At 50.3% G+C, this 15,538-nt stretch overlaps 1 protein-coding gene across 1 annotated transcript in view; it reads right to left on the bottom strand.

Annotated features, from left to right (window-relative positions):
- LOC137635425 (PCI domain-containing protein 2-like) overlaps nucleotides 1-15,538 on the bottom strand; it is a 110,513-nt gene that overhangs the window by 74,610 nt on the left and 20,365 nt on the right. Inside the window, exon 2 of the mRNA XM_068367902.1 lies at nucleotides 137-178. Coding sequence (XP_068224003.1) covers nucleotides 137-178 — 42 coding nt within the window. The remainder of the gene's footprint in view (nucleotides 1-136; nucleotides 179-15,538) is intronic.

The following is a 15,538-nucleotide window of genomic DNA, read 5'->3' as shown; positions in this document are numbered from 1 at the left end:
CAAATCAACACCCACAAGTGATCAAGTGAGTCATCATGGTAACTGTCATATTCCTACTTTAAAACACTGGATAGTAAATGAGTAACCTGTACAGAAAATCAAAAAGCTAAATACTATACCACAACCGAAGACCTACCCCAAGAGCTTCTCCATCTTGATTGTAGAAGGCTCCCATGACCTGCAATGAAATAGTCTTGACATAATTACAAAAGTTAGTGGAAAATAAATCAAATATTGAAAGAATATCAAAGCAAATAATTATATTAATACTGTATAAATAAAATTTTCTTAAAGTAATTTGAGCTAATTATACACACCTGAGACCTTTAACATGAGTAAGATGTCAGCGAAGCTCAAAGTCATTAGACTTTGAACAAGTTAAACATAGTTGGTCGCCAGGTGGCGAGTAATGTTAATGAACTTTGGTCCAAAAGAGGAGCAAAAGTCATGACTCCTATCAACAACCTCCTAACTACTAATTCTTCCTTTCCACCATCATCCCTACAGGGTTTATAATCTGTCAGAAGGTTTTTATGATCATAAGCTCTTGCAGTCATCAACAATAGATATTGGCAGTGGGCCTAACATTTGACTAAATAGTCCAACTGCAAGGCACCAGTTTCCAGTTATTATTAGTAGTAATATTATTGGTATTACAGTATTATTATTATTATTATTATTATTACTAGCTAAGCTACAATCCTAGCTGGAAAAAATGAATGTTATAAGCCCAAGGGTTCAACAGGGAAAAAATAGTCCAATGGGGAAAGGAAATAAGGAAATAAAGAAATGATTAAACTATGAGAGGTAATGAAAAATTAAAATATGTTAAGAACAGCAACAACATTAAATTAAATCTTTCATAAAAAAACTATAAAATGATACTTATGTCAGTCTGCTCAATATGAAAACATTTCCTGCAAGTTTGAAATTTTGAAGTTCCACTGAATTGACTACCAGATTAGGGAGATCATTCCACAACTTGGTCATAGCTGGAATAAAACTTCTAGAATACAGCGTAGTATTGAGCCTCATGATGGAGAAGGCATGACTATTAGAAATAACTGCATACCTAGGATGGTACTATTCAGGAAGATCTGAATGCAAAGGATCGTCAGAATTATGACAAATAATGAACTAATTAAACGACGGTGCCAGAGATTAATATCTAGATCAAGAATATGACAAATTTATAAGTACATTGTATTTTCCCTAAATCTACTAACCTGGAGCAGTTTACAGAAGAGATATATTTCTGCGATAGCTGAAACTACCGCAAAGCTTTTATGCAAGGGTAACTACCCCCAGCTTGTTACCTAAGGGAGAGGAGGGAGACCAACCACCCCACTCAAACCCACATTAGTAACTGAAATGACAAATTCGGAGATAATTTGTATTTTTCCTAACTATACAAACCTTAGCTATTTAATATGGGTAATTACTTTCAGCATAGCTGAAAGGACGAGCCATTAGAATTTTAACGAGGGTATACTACCCTACCGCTAGTTAGCGGGCAGGTAGGGAGGGTAGCTTGCTACCCTCCCCCCTCACACACCTGTGTGCTAAGTTCACTTTGCTTAGAGGTAAGACTTCACGGGGGACAGGGCTGGCGGGCAAGTTTGATTAAATAGCTAAGGTTTGTATAGTTAGGAAAAATACAAATTATCTACGAATTTGTCATTTGTTCCGTAACTGAAATACAAACCACGCTATTTAATATGGGTGACTAAATCCTTAAGAAAGGTGGAAAAAGTCCCAGCCATACTGGCTTTTGGCTTTTGCCCGGGGACTCATTATCTGAGTGTGTCAGCACTCAACAATAAAGTCCCTGCACCTCGCTCGCACCTTGCTATGCAAGGGCTGCGGCCTACGTAAGCTGTGTGTGAAGGAAAAAAATGTGACTCGTCCTAGGAAGTTGACCTGGAGTTCTTTAGATGGAAACTTTAGGCTAGGACTCTCCCAATACCACCTCGTCAGGGTATGGGAACGTGAAAGTATCAACTTAATACTAAGAACACAAGGGCACATGGTTTACCTGCAGTGGTTTGAGGTCAGCTGTGCAGAGAACCCAGAATGCTGCTTTCCCCAAGAGAGGGTAGGATGAAGAAAAGAATAAGGGCCAGACATACCTTTTCTTTCATGCAGACTAAAACTGGGTAACAATGCCCTCAACCCTCTGCTACTTGTCCATTAAGGAGCCTGAGGTTTAAACCAGCTGTTGTGCAGCCATCACAGGGCCGATAAAGAACGTATCGAGCCTCCTGTGGGTCACGACTTGCAAGTAGTGGGCTGTGAAGGTCGTTTGACGCTTCCATACCCATGCTTGTAGAACCTGCGTCACTGAGAAGTTCTTTTTGAAGGCCAGGGACGTAGCTACACCCGACATCATGAGCTCTAGGGCGACGTGATGGATTGTCTTTCAAATCCATGCTGAGATGGTGTTCTTGGTAACCCTCCTCTTCGACCTCCCAGTGCTAACAAACAATGCCTGCACTTGGGGACGAACTGCAGCTGTTCTTTTCAGATATAGCCTCAGACTCCTTACTGAGCACAGTAGGAGATGGTCTGGGTCATCTGTTACGGAACGAAGACTTGAAATCCGGAAGGAGTCGAACCGAGGGTCAGGCACTCCCGGATTCTGAGTCTTAGCAATAAACTCAGGGACGAAGTTGAACGTTACCTCCCCCCATCCCCTTGAATGGGCGATGTCATAAGAGAGACCATGAAGTTCACTGACTCGCTTGGCTGACGCCAAAGCTAGTAGGAACACCGTCTTCCAAGTCAGCTGGCGATCTGAAGCCTGGCGTAATGGTTCGTAGGGAGGTCTCTTAAGAGACCTGAGAACTCGAACCACGTTCCATGGAGGAGGTCTCACTTCCGACTGAGGGCAGGTATGTTTATAACTACGTATGAGAAGGGAAAGTTCCAGCGAAGAAGAAATGTCCAATCCTTTGAGCCTGAAGGCTAGACTTAAGGCTGAGCAATAGCCTTTCACTGCCGAGACTGAAAGGCGCATTTCTTCTCGCAAGTACACGAAGAACGAGTTGAGAGATACCCCTTCGACGACACCAACCACAGAAAACTCTCCACTTTGCCTGGTAGACCCCTGCGGATGACTTTCGCAGGTGTCCAGACATCCTTTCCGCAACTTGTTGCGAAAATCCTCTCTCTGCGAGGAGATGCTGGATAGTCTCCAGGCGTGAAGCCGAAGCGAAGCTACGGCTTTGTGAAAGATGTTGGCATGTGGTTGTTTGAGTAGCTCGTGTCGCGGAGGGAGTTCTCTCGGAGGCTCCGTAAGGAGTTGCAGAAGGTGCGGAAACCATGCCGCGTGATGCCACAGCGGAGCTATGAGGGTCATCGAGAGATTGACCGATATTCTGGTCTTGTTGAGTACCCTCCTCATCAGACAGAACGGAGGAAAGGCGTATAAGTCGATGTTGTCCCACCGTTGTTGGAAAGCATCTTGCCAGAGAGCCTTGGGATCCAGGACTGGGGAGCAGTACAACGGCAGTTTGAAGTTCAACGCTGTCGCGAACAGATCCACAGTCGGGGAACCCCACAAAGTCAGGACTTTGTTGGCTACTTGACGATCCAAAGACCACTCGGTACTCACTATCCGAGATGCTCTGCTCAGACTGTCGGCGAGCACATTCCTTTTGCCCAGAATGAAGCGAGCCGATAGTGGAATCGAGTGGACTTCGGTTCATCTCAGTATCTCTACTGCAAGATGGGATAGCTGTTCTGAAAAGGTACCTCCCTGCTTGTTGATGTAAGCCACTACTGTGGTGTTGTCACTCATCACCACAACAGAGTGGCCCGCCAGGTGCTGTTGGAACTGTTGAAGGGCCAGAAAAGTAGTGTTCATTTCTAGCAGATTAATATGGAGGTACTTTTCTGATTCTGAACACAGGCCTGAGGTCCTGTGGTTCAGAAAGTGGGCCCCCCACCCTTTCTTTGAGGGGTCTGAAAACAGCATCAAATCCGGGGGGAGAACGAGAAGATCCACTCCCTTTCGTAGGTTCTCGTCTACCACCCACCACTGAAGGTCCGTCCGTTCCGCGAGACCCATAGGGATCAAGACGTCCGGGGAATCGTGTCCTTGACTCCAAGACTTGAGTCGCCATTGCAGAGATCTCATTCTGAGACGACCGTTGGGAACTAGACGGGCCAAGGATGAGAGATGGCCGAGGAGACGTAACCACGACTGGGCTGGGAGTTCGTCTCGTCTGAGGAAAGGACTTGCGACCTTCCTCAGCCTTGCTATCCTGTCATCTGATGGGAAGGCTTTATGGAGATTGGTGTCCAATATCATGCCTAGATATACCAGTCTTTGGGTAGGAAGCAGAGAAGACTTCTCGAGATTTACCATGATCCCTAGATCTTGGCAAATCCCCAGACGTTTGTCTCGGTGTCAAAGAAGGGTTGACTCTGAGTCTGCTAGGATCAGCCAGTCGTCCAGACGCCTTCTTTACAAGAAAGAGTCAACTGAAGAAGCCTGGGGACCCGTCGACGACCTCTTGCAGAGCGCCTTCTTCAACATGGTCTCGACTTCTGCCCAAAGGGCTTGCCCCCTTGGCAATCCCATGGCAAGAGAGCTCAACGACACTGGATTCGCTGTCAGGGGAGGTAGAGATGTTATGAACGGGACGTGATATCCTTGGCTGATCACGGAGATCGTCCAGGAATCGGCCCCGAGTTGCTGCCACCTGTCTGCGCAACTTTGAAGGCATCCCCCCACTGGTGGACATGCAGGGGTATTGCCAATCCTAGCGTTTGCGGCCTCGGCCACTCCCCCTAGGATTTTTGCCTCCCCTGGACGACTTTTTGCCTTCCTTGTCTTTGACAGGAAAGGGCTGCTTCAACACCGTTGCCTTTGCTGCAACTGCCGGTTTCGTCATCATTGTAGGGCGAGGTTGTTGAGGTGCTGGAGGTTTATAGGGCTTTGATGTTAAAGCCCTCTGGAGGAGGGAGTCCTGGTTGGACTTCCTCCACCTCTCAGCCGCTTGCTCTACATCTTTCGGCTCAAACAGACTACTCCCTAAAAGGGAGGAATGTCTGAGCCTACTGACCTCGGTGTTGGGGACCTTTGAGTTAAATCTTTCAGACACCACATCTCGGCATTTCTGGATAGAATTAGCCCACGAGTTCGAGACTTGGTGGGCTAGAAACTCGATGGTACGAGTGCCCAAAAGAAGGAAGGTCTCCAAGGCCTTCCTGGTACTCTCCTTAGACAAGTCTTCAGATCGTATCAGGATGCCAAGAGACCCTAGCCAGATATCCAGCCACGAAGTTGTCTGCATGGCACATCGCTACCTTCTCCTGGCTAAGGATCTCCGAGGCCGAGAACGACACTGGCTGGTTGGAGAGTCTCTTAAGAGGGACTCCCCAGGAGAGCTCTTCCACCGACTGGTGGAGGGGAAGAGCTAAACAGGACTCCTCCATGATCTCGAAGTACCTCCTCTGGTGGACACGAGGAGGTGGGAGAAGTTTGTTTCCGGCACTGGAACGGCTGGAGGAGGCAAGCTCAGAGAGCTGGCTCTCGACGACCTTATCTCTGGCACTCTTAACCCCCTGGGGCCAAGGCAAAGCCGCGCTGGCTTTAGGGGGTTTCTGGGTACCAAAGACTCGGTCCAGAACCGTGTCCTTGCTCTTTCGAGGAGGAATCTCTGGATCCGCGAATCTGTTAAGGTTCCTCATCAGAGTCAGAACTTGCCAGAAGGCATGCTCCGACTCTTGCGGCTCTCCTCCTGATAGACTAGATTTAGAGGCTAACCTAGCGGGAGGAAAGGCAAAGGCCGTCTTGCCAAAAGATTTCTTGGAGTCCAACCAAGAACCCATTAATTTCAAGGCCCGCTTAGAGGATCGAGAAATAACCATCTTGGTATAAACTGGAACCTTGGTAGCTTTACCTAAGATGAATTCAGAAGGCGGAGAACGAGGGGCCACAGGGGTAAATTGATCCGGGAAAATTCCAGTCAGAATAAGCATAAACTTGCAAAGATCCACAGCATGCTGATAATGCTTCTCCTCCTCATTCTCAGAGACTTCCTCAATAGGATCATCCTCATCCGACTTTTCCTCAGGCTCGTCTTCTGGCAGTGCAGCAACAGCTGCAGCCTGAACCGAAGGAACAAAGTCTGGATGGGACTGCCTGTCAAGGCCAACATCTGCGTCTACCTGACGGGGAGAAGTAGAAGTAGATTGATGCGAAACACGGACGGGTAGACGATCTTCTTCAACCAACAACTGCCTAGACCGCTTCGAATCCGACTGCTGTTGAACAGAAGAACGCTTGAAATCAGAAGGTAACTGTCGAAGATCGCCGAGAGGCCGCGTAAAGTCCGAAGACTGTTGACGCGAACGATCAAAGAAGTCAGGATGTCGACGCTGCGAATCAATGTTTTGACGCGGTGTCCAAAAGTTGTTGACGCGGACGATCCACTACTTCAAATCGTTGACGCGTCTCGTCTACTTGTCGACGCCGATGTTCTTCCCCGCGACCAGAATGCGAAAACTGGTCAACCAAAACTCTCTGACGCGACTCATCAAAATCAACCTGGCGTTGAACACTATGACTGGGAGACCGCCTAAGCGATAACTCGTCAAGACCAGAGACCATCGAACGCCTGTACGATAACTGGTCTGACATCGAACGCCCAGACATAACGCCAACACCTGGTTGATAAGAATCCATCAACGACGAGAGTTGTTCCTTCATAGACACAAGCGCAGACCATTTCGGATCAACAGAACTCCTTAAAGGAATATTCGCACCAACGTCACCACGCATTTCGGGGGAAGAAAGCCAATCCGAAGGAAGAGGGGGTGCATGAATAGTAACGAGGTCCGAATCGGAAGGAATCATATCCACACGAACACGGTGATCTGTACGTTTAGCCGGAGTGCAAGCGATGGGAGAACGGAAACGTTCCGGTGAACCCCACGAACTACATCCTGGCTGCACAGGCGATTCCCGACGCTGTGAAACATCACGCATCCGTTTAAGCGGTCTTGACGCGCGACGCCAGATCTCACTTCCCGACCCTTCATCGGAAGACGGGGATAACGCATGAACCTCACCTTTCCTACGATGAGGGTGAACGACCTGAGCTACGGCAACAGGAACGTTCGAGGGAACGTCTGCACGATTGATGACGCTTCTCGTTCCCTTAAGCCGTTCGACATTACTTCTCCCATGGGTTCGAGAGCTCGAAAGAGGTCTTAGGCTAAGTGAACGACAAGATCGTGCAGACGCACCCTCCGCAACACTAAACACATTAGCAACACTTGTCACAACACCGAGAGAGAGTCACGACTTTTCGGTACACCAACATCAGACACTGAAACACTTTCCACAGATCCGACAGGATCACGGTTTTTCAATACCTTTAACTCGGAAAAAATTGTATTTCTATCGGCAGCTAAGGACTCAACTTTCTCACCAAGAGACAAAATAGCAGTAAACATGTCTTTCATAGTAGGTTCCTGATCTACCACCACAAGGGAAGGAATAGGATTAGGAACAGGTACATTAGGTAAGGCTCTATCCACAGATCGGGAAGAACTACGCCTAACTCTATCTCTCTCTAGTCTCCTAACATAACGATCGAAAGTAACAAAATCATCATCAGTTAAGGAAAGACACTCATTACACCTATCATCTAATGAACAAAATTTACCCCTACATTTCACACAAATAGTATGAGGATCAATATGACAAATTCGAAGATAATTTGTATTTTTCCTAACCATACAAACCTTAGCTATTTACAAAGGGTTACCTTTTAGCGTAGCTGAAATGGCGAGCCATTAGAATTTAACGAGGGTGTATTACCCCCGCGCTAGTTAGCCGGGGGGTAGGGGAGTGGTAGCTAGCTACCCCTCCTCCCCCTCACACACAGGTGAATACTCACTTTCACTTAGAGGTAGGACTTGTCTTGGGGGACAGGGCTGGCGGGCAAATATGTGTAAATAGCTAAGGATTGTATGGTTAGGAAAAATACAAATTATCTTCGAATTTGTCATTTGTTCCGTAACCGAAATACAAACCACGCTATTTACAAAGGGTGACTTACCCCTTAGGAAGGGTGGAAAGTCCCCAGCCATACTGGCTTTGGCTTTACCCGGGGACTCAGAATCCGAGTGAGTCGCACTCGAGAAAAGGAGTCCCTGCACCTCACAAGTTCCTTGCTCCGCAAGGAACCATGTGGCCTACGTAAGCTTGTGTGTGAAGGAAGAAGTGTGACCCGTCCTAGGCAGTTGACCTGGAGTTCCAGAAGGAACTCTGGGTTAGGACGTTCCCAATACCACCTTGTCAGGGTATGGGGGACGCGACAGTATTGACTCAATACTCGGAACACAAGGAAGCATGGTTTACCTGCAGAGGTTCGAGGTCAGCTATGCAGAGACCAGGATGCTGCTTCCCCGTAGAGGGGATGATGAAGAAAGAAGTAAGGGCCAACCATACTTCTTTCGTTCATGCAGACTAAAACCTGATAACAATGCCCTCAACCTTCTGCTACCTGTCCAAAAAGGAGCCTGAGCTTAGACCAGCTGTTGTGTAGCCACCACAAAGCGATAGAAAATGTATCGAGACTCCTGTGGGTCACGCCCTGCAGGAAGTGGGCTGCAAAGGTCATTAGACGCTTCCAGACTCCAGCTTGTAGCACCTGCGTCACAGAGTAGTATTACTCGAAGGCGAGGGACGTTGCGATGTATCCAACATCGTGCTGTAGGGCGACGTGACGGGGGAGGGTCTGGAGACAGGTCAAGATGAATGTCCTTGAGTCCGGGCTGAAGAGGTATACTGGTGACTCTCCCCCCATGTCCTCCTTGTGCTCCCAAATCGGCTGCAACTGAGGACAAACTGCAGCTGTTCCCAGCGCTAACCTCTCGATTTCTTTACTGGCAAGAAAGAGAAGGTCTTGGGACATCAGATACAGAATGGAGACTCGAAATCTTGAATGAATCGGACCGAAGGGCCGGGACCCCCAGATTCTGAGTCTAGCCAACAACTCAGGAGCGAGCCTGAATGTTGCCTTCCCCTCTTCCTTAGAAAGGGGGAGTCGTAAGAGACCAAGAAGATTGCTTACACACTGGCCGTGGCCAGAGTGAGCAGGAGACCCAAGGCGGAATACAATCCGAGGCCTGTCGTAAAGGGTCTTGAGAAGATCTCTTAAAGGACTAAAAGTCCGAGCCATGCTCCAAGTTGGAGGTCTTCCTCCGACTAGGGCAGGGACGATCGTAGCTTCGCATGAGCGAGGATAGATCCAGCAGGCAGGAAAAAGATATTCCTTTAAGCCTGAAGATCAGGGAAAGGCTGAGCGACAGGCTTCATTGCCGAGAGCGGAAAGGAGTTTCCTCCCGCCGAAAGGCAATAAGACCGTTATTGCTGGAGAAGAGGCCTCAAGGGAAGAGGTATATCTCCCATGGCACCAACCACCTTAGACTCTTCACTTTGCCTGGGAGACCCCTGTGGATGACTATCGCAGATGACGCGACCTCCGTACCGCGACTGTAGCGGGTTGTCTCCTCTTGAGGAGGAAGCGTAGTGTCTCCAGGCATGAAGCCTAAGCGACGCCCCGGTTCGGGAGAGATGTCGCAGTGTGGATGCTTGAGTAGTTTGCGCCGTGGGAGAAGCTCTCCCGGGAGTTCCGTCAGGGGAAGCAGAGGGTCCAGAAACCGTTCTGCGCATAGTCCCAGTGGAGCTCTCCCATTGAAAGGTTGACAGACAACATGATCTTGTTGAGACCCATTGTCCACAGACAAAAAGGAGGGAAGACGCAGGCGTCGAAGTTGTCCCACCATCACCGGAATGCATCTTGCCAGAGTCTCGGGGTCTGAAACTGGGGGGAAAAATAGCGGAAGCTCGAGGTTCCAAGCTGTCGAGATCAGGTCCCCCAGACCAGCACTTGCTGGTTACCCAAGGTCAAAGACCCCCAGGTACACTCTCTCTACGAGGCTCTGCTCGGATAGTCTGAGAGAACATTCCCCTGCCTGGAACGAGAGAGCCAGTGGTAGTATTGAGAGAATCTCAATCATCCCGGTATCTCTACTGCAAGATGTGAAGGTGTGAAAATGCGTCCCCTGCTGGTTAGAATACGCCAGAATCATGAAGTCGACGGGCACGGGGCGACTCGGCAGGAGCTGTAGGACCTGTAGAGGGGCCAGACTAAGGCCCCTAAGCCTGCCTGAATGATGGAGAGGTATCCTTCAGGTCTTGACCATAGGCCTGGACCGGAACATGCCCCCCCCCCTTTCCTTTGACGAGTCCGAGAACCGCATCAAGAATGTGGGGAAAGGACGAGAATATCCACTACCATCAAGAGGCTCCATAGGTCAACACCCATTGCAGGTCTAATAGTTCCGCTGGCCCCATAGGGCCAGGGAGTCCGGTTAAACATTGCCTGAAGCCACCGGAACTTGGATCGCCCCACATGGAACTTATCCTGAGGCGACCGTTCGGACTATAGACGGCTCAATGAGGAAAGGAGAACTAGGAAACGTTCCAAGGTAGGGCTGAAAGCTCTGCTTGACTGAGAACAGGTACTGCGACTCTCCTCAGTCTTGCCACAGTCAACCGAAAGGAAGGCTCGGAGGATGTGGTAACAGAATCTGGCGTCCCCAGGTGGTCACCCATCCAAGTACCGACGTTGCATAACCTCGCTGGACAGACGAGAAGCGGGGTTTCCCATGTGGTAAGGCCGTTGACTCAATATCATGGCCAGATACTCCAGATGTTGAGGCAGAGGAAGAGAAGGCTACAAGCAAAATACCATGAGCCCACACTCATGGTAAGCACCTGGAAGCTTGTCCCGGTGCTGAAGAAGGTCGAACCAGAGCCTACCGGAGTTGACCAGCCCTCCAAACAGCAGAGGAGGCGGAAGCCTGCACCTGAGCGCCCAAGAAGAAGGCAGGGAGAGTTCTCTGGGGAAACAAACCTGCTATGCCACGGCGGGATAGCCACACTGCATCATAAGCAGGAATACTTGCAGTCTAGGCTGAATTCGACGAGCACCCTGGAAGATGGATGGAATGGAAACTGAAAGTACCCGTCCTTCCAATCCAGGGTTTAAGGAGTCCTGTCGCCTCGTTACCAGTCTGATCGATTCTGCTGGTCTACGCTGGTCGAAGTTTGTTCGACAAACTTGATCAGGGCTGAAAGGTCGACTACGGACATCCCCTCTCAGATCCTTCCTTACAAGAAAGGATCGACTGAGAGGGCCGGGGGTGAAGCCGTCGAGGATCCTAAGGAAGACCTTCGCCTAAGGTATGGATCATTCTGCCCAACCGGGCAACTCTGCTGACGCTATGGCATAGAGGTTCAGAGACACTGAATTCGCTGACAGAGACGGCAGGCGCGATATCCTTGGCTAATCACAGAGATTGTGCGGGAATGGGCATCGGGAAGCTGTCATTCGGATGAGTAACCTTAAGCATCCTTCCAGCGAAAAACCTGCAATCCTGGAGTTCGTGAACTCCTTTTAGGACTATGCTCCCTCCGGGGAAGTCTCCCGTGCCATCTGTTTCTGACAGGAGGAAACTGTAATTGGACACCTTGTCCCAGTTGTCGTAGCCGATAACTTAGGCCGACGTGGTTGAAAGAAAAGGGCGCTGGAGCCCTGCAGAGTCTGGAAGAAAGCGCCTTGGAGGAGAGAAACCGGAAGTCGATTTCCTCCGCACAGCAGCTGTCTAAGTTTCTGTCCTTGGGCACAAACAAACTCTTCTCAAGGATGGAAAGGTGTCTGAGGTCGTCGACCTCCACAGATGAGACACCCGAAGGAAGCCCTCAGTCAGCGCGTCCAGATGGTACAACATCGAGCTTGTCCGCAAGTTAGATACTTAACGATGAAAGGCCAAGGTGCCTGAGCTAGAGGAGAAAAGTACCCCTGATCTTCCTGTAGCTTCCTTGAACCAAACCTCGGGCCGTAACCGAGGAGGGAAAGAACCTGGTAAGCTCCCAGAGGAAGAGGTAAGCAGTCACCCCTTGTCCGATGGAGAAATCTCGAACGGAAAGCCCCCCCCCCAAAAAAAAATCCTTCCAGGGAATGACGGGGAAGGGCTAACCCAGGTTCAGGAAAGAGGAGTGTTGCTCAGATCTCCCTTAAGTTTCTCCTATCCTTGCAAGTGCCATGCTCTGTGTTTACGGGGTGAGGCCGTGTTCTGGAAATACGCTCCAGAAGAACTCGCCAGGCTGCGAAAAACCCCATTGGGAATCGTGGTCGCAATCGCCCTGGAGCTCGCGCGACGGAAATTCAAAGATTTTCGCGTGGGCGAAAGTGGAAGCGGACATGCGCGGTAACGCAAACGAAGGTGAGCGAAGGAGCGCAAAAGGAGGGCGAGCGTGGTAGGAAGGGCGAGAGCTGGTGGTCGGCGAGCGATAACCCATAGACGAGCAATGGATACTGCAAGAAATAAGCCGACGTTTGTGCGAAGAAACACTGTAGGTTCGCGCGACGGAACACCATCCGTCCGCGCGATGGAAAAACCGTTGGTTCGCGAGTGGGTGAACATTGGAGAGCACAGGCAAGCGGTCGCGCGGGTGCACAGGCGAGCGGTCGTGAGGGTGGGCAGGTGGATGAGAGCAAGTCCGAGGCGGCGAACGCAGGCGTTAGCGCGATGGCGAGGAAACGCGCTGCCGCGTGGGCGAGGAAGACCGCTGGCGATATGGATCAACAAGTGATCGGTGGTGAGCTGGTGAGCGCTAACGCGCAGGTTGGCGATAGCGCGTTGTGTTATGCCGACGCAATGGTCGAGCAGCATGCGCAGGTGAGCGATCGTGCGTTGGCAAGCAGTATGCGAAGGTGAGCGATCGCGAGCAGCACGTGCAGGAGGGCGATCGTGCGATGGTGATCAGCATGCGCCTGGTGATCAGTATGCGCAGGGTCACGCGATGGTGATCAGCATGCCAGGGTCGCGCGATGGCGATCAGCATGCGCAGGTAGGTGGGCGGTCGCGCGATGGCGAGCAGCATCCGCGATGGCGATCAGCATCCGCAGTTGAGGGTCGCGCGATGGCGATCAGCATCCGCAGTTGAGGGTCGCGCGATGGCGATCAGCATCCGCAGTTGCGGGTCGCGCGATGGCGATCAGCATCCGCAGTTGAGGGTCGCGCGATGGCGATCAGCATCCGCAGTTGAGGGTCGCGCGATGGCGATCAGCATCCGCAGTCGAGGGTCGCGCGATGGCGATCAGCATCCGCAGTTGAGGGTCGCGCGATGGCGATCAGCATCCGCAGTCGAGGGTCGCGCGATGGCGATCAGCATCCGCAGTTGCGGGTCGCGCGATGGCGATCAGCATCCGCAGTCGAGGGTCGGGCGATGGCGATCAGCATCCGCAGTTGAGGGTCGCGCAATGGCGATCAGCATCCGCAGTCGAGGGTCGGGCGATGGCGATCAGCATCCGCAGTTGAGGGACGCGCGATGGCGATCAGCATCCGCAGTCGAGGGTCGCGCGATGGCGATCAGCATCCGCAGTTGAGGGTCGCGCGATGGGGATCAGCATGCGCAGGTGAGCTAGTAGCTGGCTAACCATGTTCCTTCAGAAGTGTTGGAGAACGTTGGCGTGCCGGCTGTAACACACGCGGGCGATCCGGAGATCGCCGAGAGACAGGTGATCGCTGGCCATTGAAGTACCTCTGTGAACCACTCTCTCGCGGGCCAGAGTGGAGCAACCAATGTCAACCTGGTCCCTTCGTGAGAGGTGAACTTCTGCAGCACCTTGTCTAGGATCTTGAAAGGTGGAAAGGCATAAACGTCCAGGTGAGACCAGTCCAGCAGGAAAGCGTCTATGTGGGCTGCCTCTGGATCTGAAACTGGAAAGCAGTAAGTCGAGAGCCTCTTTGTCAGAGAGAGTCGCAAAAAGATCTATGGTGGGTTGACCCCATGTCATCCATAGCTTCTCGCACACAGTCTTATGCAACATCCACTCCATGGAGATGACTTGTCCTCTTCTGCTGAGGCCGTCCGCCAAGACATTCATTTTCCTTGCACAAATCTCGCCAAAGGAGAAAATGGAGTTCCTTCTGATCCGTGGATCAAAGACCCGAGCCTTCCAGACTGTCCAGTGGAGCTCCCTAACCCAAATCCGATGCATCTGAAAACAACACATGGTTTGGGTTCTTGATCGCAAGAGAAAGACCTTCTCGAAGTCTGATGTTGCTGTCCCACCAAGTCAGACATGTCTAGACTGAGTTGAAGATTGGGAAAGAGATACTCACTAAGCCCTTCACCTTGTTCCAATGGTTTAGGTGAAATTGGAAGGGGCATAGGTTGAGTCTCCCCAGAGAGATAAACTACTCCAGCGATGAAAGAGTTCCCACGAGGCTAGTTCAAACTCTTACAGAGCAACTATTTTTCTCTTGCAAGTGAAGGACTTTTAACAGAGCTTGTTCCATTCTTGCGGGAGACGAAAAGGCCCGAAAAATCAGACACTGTCTCTCCATTCCCAAATAAAGAATAGTCTGGGATGGGGTACTGTAAGTTACGACTTCTCTACGTTCACTATGAGACCTAGCTCCTTGGTTAGGTCTAATGTCCATTAGAGGCTCTCCAGACAGCGATATAATGACGACGCCCTGATTAGCCAGTCGTCAAAATAAAGGGAGGCTCTGAATCCTCAAAAAAATGTAGAAAGCTTGCTACATTTTGCCAGGGCCTTGTAAAAACAAGAGGAGCAGGAATGAGGTCGGAGTACAGTGCTTGACATTGGTACATTACTTTCCCGTCCACAAACTTCAGATGTAGTTGAAAGTTTGGATGAATCGGGATGTGGAAGTATGCATCCTGAAGGTCGAGAGAGACCATCCAGTCGCCTTCCCTTAATGCTGCCAAGACAGATTTGGTAGTCTTCATCGTGAAGTTTGTCTTGACAATGAACACATTGAGCGCACTTACATCTTAAGTACCCCTGCAGTGAACGTGGCTGCCAGATCATTGGAGCCATCCCTGAAAGCCTTGTTCCTGCAGAGAATGTGGCTGCCAGATCATTGGAGCCATCCCTGATAGCCTTGTTCATGCATGACATAACTGTACAGCAAAACTTCAAACGCACGAAAAGACTCCTAACAGGAGATGGTCTAGCTCTGAAGCCGACCATAAAATCTTGGAGCGTCTCATGGCCAGGCGACGGGGAGAGTCTATGAGGCTTGAGAAGTCTCCCTGGGCAGAGGCAGGAACTCCCAAGCCGAGAACTTCTCCCGTGTCATACCAGACGCTCGCTCTATAAGCCAGTTTAAAAGGGGGGAAAGCAAAGGCTGTCTCCCCCAAACTCCTCCTGGTGATCAACCAGTCGCCTAGCAAACGTAAAGTTCTCTTAGAAGAGCGAGAGAGCACTAGCTTAAACAACAACGGCTTCGAAGTCGCTAGGCCTAGTGTAAACTCCGGACAAAGATCCTTAAAAATCAGCATGATTTTTTTAAAGTCCATAGAGGGCTGAGCAGTTTAGGCTCCTCTCCGTCTGACAAAGTCCCCAAAGGAATATCAGTAGGAGGAGGATCAGCAACTTCCTCATCTGAAGGAACCTCGTCCGACAATTGCCGA

The sequence above is a fragment of the Palaemon carinicauda genome, unplaced genomic scaffold (assembly GCF_036898095.1).
Source record: "Palaemon carinicauda isolate YSFRI2023 unplaced genomic scaffold, ASM3689809v2 scaffold122, whole genome shotgun sequence".
Lineage (NCBI taxonomy): Eukaryota > Metazoa > Arthropoda > Malacostraca > Decapoda > Palaemonidae > Palaemon > Palaemon carinicauda.
Note: the sequence above shows the minus strand (reverse complement) of the source record. Positions and strands in the feature narration are given on the sequence as shown.